This window comes from Budorcas taxicolor, chromosome 1, assembly GCF_023091745.1.
Source record: "Budorcas taxicolor isolate Tak-1 chromosome 1, Takin1.1, whole genome shotgun sequence".
In the NCBI taxonomy this organism is placed as follows: Eukaryota; Metazoa; Chordata; class Mammalia; order Artiodactyla; family Bovidae; genus Budorcas; species Budorcas taxicolor.
The window spans coordinates 130,683,412-130,692,691 of record NC_068910.1 but is presented as its reverse complement, the minus strand read 5'-3'; the positions used below and the strand labels follow the sequence as shown (position 1 = coordinate 130,692,691).

The 9,280-nt window shown below is 44.1% G+C and overlaps 1 protein-coding gene across 1 annotated transcript in view; it reads left to right on the top strand.

Annotated features, from left to right (window-relative positions):
- Nucleotides 1-3,022: 3,022 nt before the first annotated feature.
- The window catches only part of HCLS1 (hematopoietic cell-specific Lyn substrate 1), a 33,212-nt gene continuing 26,954 nt past the window's right edge, over nt 3,023-9,280 (top strand). The window contains exons 1-3 of the mRNA XM_052640045.1: nt 3,023-3,124; nt 6,161-6,244; nt 6,811-6,884. Of these exons, the coding sequence (XP_052496005.1) occupies nt 6,161-6,244; nt 6,811-6,884 (158 nt within the window). The 5' untranslated portion in view covers nt 3,023-3,124. The remainder of the gene's footprint in view (nt 3,125-6,160; nt 6,245-6,810; nt 6,885-9,280) is intronic.

Here is a 9,280-nt window from a genome sequence, read left to right as displayed (position 1 = left end):
ATATCTGGTCTGATCGTTTCTATTTTTGATGCAAATTTTGGATTCAAAACGATCTAGAAAAATTTTCCCCCTTCTACAAATTTACTCTTCCTTATAATAACTTTGGTGCTGCCATAATAAATAGGTTATCAGGTAGGAAAAATAGTTAATCTCCACATTAGGTATAGAATCCTTAGATTGCCCTCCTCTGTATTTTGGACAAACTTCATCCAGGCCCTGTTTGAATCTACTGGGGAGCTCATGATTGAGCAAGTCAGGTCAGAACTCCGTGTCAATCAAGATTAGGAGAGGCTTGGTCAGATAGGGTAACAAATACTCCCAAATTCTCAGTAGCTAAAACAGCAATTATTTTTTAGGATTCTCTTAGATTCCAAGTCCCTCACACAATGAGTGGGGCTCTACTTGTGTTGTCATTTTTAGTTGGGGACCGTCACTCAGGGACCTAGGCTGCCAGAGGAGCCACTTCAGAGAGTTGCAGGTTGTCTTGTGTTAGTCGGAGGGGAAAAAGCACAACCTAAAAGTTGAGAATTCTGTTATTTGGCAGACAAAACTGAGAACTTAAACCCAGGCCGCAGGCTTCCAGATCTCTGGAACTGCTACAAAGAGGTAACGGAGGAGCCAGGATATATAGGAGTAGTGTAAAGACCCTGCAGGCAGTTGAAACTTCAAAAGATTACTGTTAACTAAAGAAAACCAAATTACTGTTTGTTAAAGAAAAGCTATGACAAACCTAGATGGTATTAAAAAGCAGAGACATTACTTGCCGACAAAGGTCCATCTAGTCAAAGCTATCGTTTTTCCAGTAGGTATGTATGGATGTGAGAGTTGGACCATAAAGAAGGCTGAACACCAAAGAACTGTTGCTTTTGAGCTGTGGTGTTGGAGAAGACTTTTTTTTTTTTTACTTTATTTTACTTTATAATACTGTATTGGTTTTGCCATACATTGACATGAATCCACCACGGGTGTACATGAGTTCCCAAACATGAACCCCCCCTCCCACCTCCCACCCCGTATCATCTCTCTGGATCATCCCTGTGCACCAGCCCCAAGCATCCTGTATCCTGCATCAAACATAGACTGGCGATTCGTTTCTCCCAAATCATCCCACCCTCTCCCTCTCCCTCAGAGTCCAAAAGTCCACTCGACACATCTGCGTCTCTTTTGCTGTCTTGCATACAGGATCATCATTACCATCTTTCTAAATTCCACATATATGTGACTCTTGAGAATCCCTTGGACTGCAAGGAGATCAAACCAGTCAGTCCTAAAGGAAATCAGTTCTGAATATTCATTAGAAAGACTGATGCTGAAGCTGAAGCTCCAATACTTAGGCCACCTAATGCAGAAAACTGACTCACTGGAAAAGACCCTGATTCTGGGAAAGATTAAAGGTGGGAGGAGAAGAGGACGATGGAGGACGAGATGGTTGGATGGCATCACAGATTCGATGGACATGAGTTTGGGCAAGCTGTGGGAGATGGTGAAGGATAGGGAAGCCTGGTGTGCTGCAGTCCATGGGGTTGCAAAGAGTAGGACATGACTGAGTGACTGAACAACAACAAAGAAAACCAGATATCTCAAGTTAATGAATTTTCTATGCATGAGAAGATTTAAGAGCCTGGGCTCATTGTTATGCATCTTAGCTATCTAGGACTAGTGTCCTGTTCTTTCCCTTGCTGAGTCCCCTCAGGTGTGCCTTTGAGGTGGGTGCAGTGACTAAGGACTTGGCAGGGGGTAGCTCATTTGTCTCCATCCTGAGTTCCCTTAGGGCTCACCTGTGGCTTGATGTCAAGGAGCATAGCAAAGTTCCTGCTGGTCTTGAAGTCTCCACTGGAAAGTGACATGTTTTACTTCTTATATTTCGCTGGTCAGAACAGTCAACCAGAGCAAGTCTGCCTTCAAGAGGGAAGGGAGGGGCAGCAAATCTTGTGAACAGTAATATAGAATGCCACAAGGACCTTCCATCATCTCCTACCACCTAGTGCTTTCAGATTTCTTCCTACTTGTGGTTGTTCAGACACTAAGTTGTGTCCAACTCTTTCTGACTCCATGAACTGCAGTATGCCAGGCTTCCCTGTCCTTCACTATATCCTAGAGTTTGCTCAAGTTCATGTCCATTGAGTCCTTGATGCTATCTCACCACCTCATCCTCTTCCACCTCCTTCTTTTGCCCTTAGTCTTTCCCAGTAACAAGGTCTTTTTCAATAAGTTGGCTATCTGCATCAGGTGGCCAGAGTATTGGAGCTACAGCTTCAGCATCAGTCCTTCCAATGAATATTCAGGGTTGATTTCCTTTAGGATTGACTGGTTTGATCTACTTGCAGTCCAAGAGTCTTCTCCAGGACCACAATTTGAAAACATCAATTCTTTGGGGCTCAGCCTTCTTTATGGTCCAAGTCTCACATCCGTGCATGACTGCTGGAAAAACCATAGCTTTGACTTATTGCTTGGGACTAAATCTTTCTGAATTAGCTCTGACTCCTCACCTCCCCCTAAAGAATATCTGAAACTTCCTCCCTCCATGTCTATGTCTTACCTTTCCCCTATGAGTTAACTCCCACATCTATTATATGTAACCCCCAGTTTTAAGTACTGTGGGTAATGTAGTGAGTTTCTTTTAAAATCTTGCCTTTCAAAATCCACATAAAAATCAATTTTTTCCATTAATCCTTTTTTGATCCCTTCAGTCCATAGCAAGTTCTCTAAATTTCTTTATTATAAAGAGATGCAACTGCCCATCTGTTTAGGGTACAAATGCTATTTACAAATGCTATCCTACAGCATTCTTCTATGTGTTTTCTAGTTAAATATTTTGCTTCCCTGACAAGACTATAAATTTTGGTCACTTTTTTTAAGGACTTTTTTTAAGGATCTCTGGAACCCTCAAAGTCTTGCAAAAGAGTAAGCACAGAGCATTTAACCCTTTTTTATTTAAATGCCTAAGCAGAAGGAACTGACTCAAACTTCAGGAAGCAGTTGTGAGGACAGAGTGGCAGGAAATGACAGAAAAGCTGAATACGGAACTGAAATAGCAGCTCAAAGTTTCTTGCTCTGAAGTGGCAGCAGCTAGAAAGGAGTCGAGTGTCTTCGTGAGGAGCTGAGAGAGCAAACGCAGTTGAAGGTGGGTACTCTGGGCAGTGGGAAAACTGGGGAGCACAGGACAAGAGTTGAGAGGATACTACCTGGCTGTTACTCCTTGCTGAGAGGTGAAGTCATTGCTAGTAGGCTTTTAACCTTTTATGGCCAGAAGGCCAGCCTGGTGGTGAGTGGTTGTAGATAATGAGCATGTGAGAATGAAAATAGAAGGAAAATGCTGGAGCCCAGGGAATGGGATTCAGCCGCCATCCAGGTCTCCTGATTTCTGCCGACAACCTGCAATTCTAAGTCCCCTTGCTCCTAAGCACTGAGTTGGGAGGATTACTAGAGGTGAAGACAGTCTCTGCCCTTGGAGAGCTTACGGGTCTAACAGAGACAAAACCCACAGGAGACATCGCAACAGATCAGGAAGTAGTTGCTAATGTACACCAGTGCTGAGAACCAAGCGCCAAATGAAGTCACGGTGCTTCGACTAGGGCTGGTTTCTCTGTTTGTAGGATCACAGAATCCCAGAAGGTCAGAAATACAGGGGACTTGATGGAGAAGTGAGGTTAACCTCTCTGTTTTCCACTGGGAAAAACAGAGTTTCAGAGATGTTCAATCCTTTACCAAAGTATTGATAATGCCTGGTACTTGGCAAATGTGTACAGACTCTGTCTTGGCTCCCTAACCCATATTCCCACAGGAGCTTAGGAACAGAGCTGGATGATCTGACTCCCAGTCCATGTACTTTACTGAGTCAGCCTCTTAAGTAGATCCTCGATCATGCCTGATATCCACAGCACCAGGCCTCAGCCAGTTACTCTCTAGGCTCCCACCTCTAGATAGTACCTTTGGCTTCCCTATTCCTGGCCAGTAGCTCAAGGGTGCTGAATTGGCTCTGTGTCAGAAACATTTCTGTTTCAAAACTACATGAGATTGAGAGGCTTATGGGAGAGTCAGGCTGGGGCCTGAGAGGAGCAGCAAGAAAGAGAACAGGACCATCGGTCCTCACTGCTTCCTTATTGCTCATGAATATTTCAGAAACTTCTCTTTTCCAGTTTTCTGTGTGAATTCCTTTTATGGCAGAGCAGCCCCAGAGCCAGGACCATAGGTTTTATCCACCTGCCCCACATCCAGTACCATCACCCCCTCAGGGGAAGGCAGAACTGCTCCTGGCAGTGACTCATCCCTCAGTCCAGCTGACTGGGTTCATACTTCCCCAGTGCCCTCTTTGCATCTCGTTAACCAATCTACCCCCAGATTTCCCTTTGGCTGGCTTCCAAGGGTTTTTTCAAGGAGCTGGAGAAGGATGGAGTTTTCAAGTGAAAAGGAAAATCGGAGAGTCCGAGTGCCTGGCTGGAGAGACTGGAGGGTCCTTGGAGTGATTATAAGAGGGCTCCTTTAAGAGACAGTAAAGGGTGTGGGAGTCTGAGCATGGAAGGGTGGGCCAGCTAGCAAGTGGTACCAAGGTCGAGAAGTCATAGACCAGAACAGATGAGCATTGTCTGTTGTTTCCCCTTCAACCAAGACCCAGGACCCCACAGATGCAGAGCACCTGTGCAGCTCCTCATGCTGGACTGGCAGGCCAGCAGAGACACTGGGGATGCTGCTAAGTCGCTTCAGTCATGTCTGACTCTGTGCGACCCCATAGACGGCAGCCACCAGGCTCCCCCGTCCCTGGGATTCTCCAGGCAAGAACACTGGAGTGGGTTGCCATTTCCTTCTCCAATGCATGAAAGTGAAGAGTGAAAGTGAAGTCGCTCAGTCGTGTCCAACTCTTAGCGACCCCATGGACTGCAGCCCACCAGGCTCCTCCATCCATGGGATATTCCAGGCAAGAGTACTGGAGTGGGGTGCCATTGCCTTCTCCGGGGATGCCCTAGTGAAATGAGAATTTGGCACCCCCTCAAATTGGTGTTCTCCAAATATTTCTTAAACACATCTATTTACTTTAATAAAAGTTTAATGATTCTTAATGTTCAGAACAAGGGATTTTATATGCTCCTTTTGAACCAGTTACTGTCCTTAAAAAATAATATATTGTTGTTGTTGTTTAGTTGCTAAGTCATGTCTGACTCTTTGCAACCCCATGGATGGTAGCCCACCAGGCTCCTCTGTCCATGAGATTTCCCAGGCAAAAGTGCTAGAGTGGGTTGCCATTCCCTTCTCCAGAGGATCTTCCTGACCCGAGGATCAAACCCACATTTCCTGCTTGGCAGGCAGATTCTTTACCACTGAGCCACCTGGGAAGACCAAAATATGATTAAACTGTTTTTAAAACTTGAACAATGAATGAATTAGTCTCAGCAAATAATGCCTCCCCATGCACTGTTCAGTGTAGGAATTTCAGCTGAGAGCCCCTATTGATATGCAGCTGTTCAGTGGCCAGTCTTAGAGTGGAGTTTAGCAGATTGTAGAGGCTAAGAGTTGGACACGACTGAGCGACTTCACTTTCACTCTTCACTTTGATGCATTGGAGAAGGAAATGGCAACCCACTCCAGTGTTCTTGCCTGGAGAATCCCAGGGACGGGGGAGCCTGGTGGGCTGCCATTTATGGGGTCGCACAGAGTCGGACACAACTGAAGAGACTTAGCAGCAGCAGCAGAAAGGAGTGTAGATGTTCACTTTATCAAGAGCTGGGCTAATAGATACCAGGACACCTATGAAGGAAGTCATATGTAGATGCCTGAGTGGAATGACTCTGTCACTCCAGGTATGTTCCATATCCCTCATTGATAAATGCTTTAAGCCACTGCCTGGGCTGGCCTCTTGACAGAAGCGGGGTGTTTCAGCAGTTTTGACACCCAAGTTATTTAGTGTTACCTACACCCATGACTTCTCTCCAGACTAAAGAACCCAGGCTACATTAGTTCATCTTAAATATATCTGCACTGCCCCCCTCCTCTGAGAAAAAGTACTTTCCTAAAACTTTCATCTGCTTTGCTTCAGATTCTCTTTTTTTCTAAGAAAAAAAAAATTATAAGAAACATTGGGCTACTAATCACTGGTTTCAGCATTCTTGTTTTCCCACCTCTTGATTTTTTTCATCTAATCATTCCCATTTTCTTTCACCCTCAGATGTGGAAGTCTGTAGTAGGACATGATGTATCTGTTTCTGTGGAGACCCAGGGTGATGACTGGGACACAGACCCTGACTTTGTGGTGAGTGTGGAAATAACTTTACTTGGACAAAAAGTGGCAGAGGGCCGGCATGTGGGCTACTCTTTACACTTTGAGGGGGCCTAGAAGAAGTCTGGGACTGGGCTAGAGCCCCAGATGGGACTGCCGGGTAGGACAGGTGTCTGCAATAAGTGGGGCCTGCATGATAGCCTGTGTTGAGACTGGAAGGAGTCAGGTGCAGATGAGTGATGTTGTGACTGACAGGATTTGGAAGGCAATGCTGAGGAAGCAGATTAATTGGGTCTCTTTGGCCTGTGAGCCAGGATCTGCACTGGACATGTGTAACTTAGAGGGATTCAGGAGTTTTAGGAGACCGAAAGAAGAAAGTTTGAGGGATGCAGAACAGAAAGGGAGGTTTCAGAGTGCACCGGCTCAATGTTATCATGGGGGTCTGAGTGGATAAGCGTGGAGAGGGGGGTCTGAGTAAAGTCCCTGACTGAAGGAAGCAGCTGATATAGGGCACGTGGGGGGCATGTGTGTCAGCTGTGTGGCCTCTCAGTTTAGCACATCTCTTGCCATCACTTATTGCTGAGTGCTGTCTTCTGTAGAATGACATCTCCGAGAAGGAACAACGTTGGGGAGCCAAGACCATCGAGGGCTCTGGACGCGCAGAGCATATCAAGTAGGTGCCATAAGGACTGGGAGGAGGGAAAGAGGTATGGGAGGAGCCCAGGGAAAACTTGGAGACTCAGGAGAAGGAGAGAGAGAAATTCCTGTCTCCGCGTCTTTGCTTTTTCTTCTTGCTGTCCCCATATGTCCCTCTGTGTATCGTGTATTTGTTTCACGTCTCTCCTCTTATCCCCCCAACCCTACTATCTGTTTTTTATTTCCAGCTTCTCTGATATTTCCCCAAGTGGGTCTATAATTTTAACTGTTTCTCTTCCTTCAGTAAAACATGAATTCAGAGAGGGAAGTGCTGACTTCACTAATTTATTATCTGTCTACTCACATATATATAATGTGTGTCTGTATTGTAGGGTGACTTCAAATGGGCCAAGAAGGATTCAGTAAAATGTCAAGGGAAAGAACTCAGAATAAATGTTCTTAATATAAATAAGACGATAATATCAGGCCCCATACCTGGCCAAATGACTTTTAAAATAAAAATTTACATTTGACTACTTGGCAGAAGCAGGAAGTGATGAATGGTAACATGAAGAAATATGACACTTGGAAAGCCTGTGGATTAAAACTATGTTGGCAGTCTTAAAGATTATAACCTAATAGTTTACCAGAAAAAAAGCAAAACGACAAAAAACTCTGATTCCGCAAGAGAGAAGGAAGTTACACACAAATCCAGGGATTTCTGTGGGGTGTAGTATGTATTAGTATTGTGAGATTCTCTCTTTTCCATGGATTATTCAGGGTTTTCTAACTAGGGCTATTTGCCTTGGATAGTGTCAGAATGTCCAATAGACACAATAAACAGTATACTAAGAGCAAAATTAAAAAGTAAATAAGTTGGGAAAATTAATCATTTTAAGCTCAACTTTAATGTCCCTTCCTCATAAACAACAGTGTTTTTACCTCGTTTTCTTCTAGATTTAAAAAAAAAGTGTCAGTGGATGGTCACACTGCACAAAGCATGCTATGAAAATTTGGCACTTGTTTATATAATTTGGTAATATTTGGTACTATGCATTGTTGTTTAATTGAACATAAATGATTTATTTCAGGTAACTGGATGAATATCATATTTAAGGAAACTAGGCAATTCTGGAAGCAGCTGGAAAGTGAAACAATGGAATTGGGTAGTGCAGGAAGCTTCTCTGGTGCTCCTCTGTAGGCTCATCAAATCCTGCCCAAGTTAAGATGTCTTTCATTTTCTGAGAACAGGCCACTCAGCCCTCGTATCCTGAGAGCTATTAAGATAAGCATACAGACTCTCCTTGTACCCTTCCCCTACCAGTGCCCCTCACATGCAGAGCAGGAGTAGAACATTTTAAAAAGGACCCCTAAACCCCCGCCACAATCTTATGGAAAGAGCTTGAGTTTGGATATCAGATAGATTTAGATTCAATTTACATTAATGGCAATGTGGGTTAGGCATATAACTTCTCTGAAGCTCAGCTTATTTATTTATCCAATGAGGATGCAACTAGCTACCCTGCAGATATATGGTTAGAATTCAATGAATTAGCTTGTAGCAATGTCTAGTGCAGTACTTAGCACCTCCTGGCCCCTCAATAATGTTATCTCCATTTCCTGTTAGTATAGATAAGTTGAATCAGATTTTCTTCCTAAAAACCTAAAATAAACATGTAAACAGATGACAATCTTCCTTACTCCTATGTGGCATTTATTTGGACTGCTGTGTTATATAATCCAGTATATTTATTACTCTCACTGGTGACCCCTGGAGTTGTAAAATGTGGTGACCCTGGGTGTTTCCTTATTAGCCTAACTGGATCTATATCTGATAAAATAAATGGTGGGGACATTTACCCAGAAACCCACTCCTCTCCCATTTACCCAGGCTATTGAGGTGTAAAAGCCCAGTCTCTGCTAGTTCCTAGCCAGGTGATCTTGGACAGGCCACTTCCCTCTCTGATTCTCAGTCTTAGCACTGGGATCAAAAAGATCTCCAGAGGACCTTCCAGTGGTAAGTCTATAATACTCTGGGGTTCTTTTTGTCTCGTGTGGACTAGAACAACCTTTAAGGTCAGATGGGAATCACCAAGGTCCTTGGAAAGGAAGGGAAGTAGAGGAGAACAGTAGCTGCAGAGCTCAGATGATTCAAAGCAGGAAAAGGAAGTGATTGTGGTTCTCATTAATCTCACTACCATCCCCCATGATCTTTCTTTTTTAGGTCTGTGAAAATAGACCTAAAATAGTTTGAGGAGTGGTTTGGTAATTCGGTAAATAGTTCAATTTATCCATCCTTCACCTATTGTGTAGAGAAGTCCTGGGCCAGGCAGCTCCAAGCAGTCTGGTGTTTCCAGGACCTGCCTAGTTTTCAAGGGTTCTTGTCTTCTCTCCATCTTCTTCTCACCAACTTTCCTCACTTATGTTCATGCA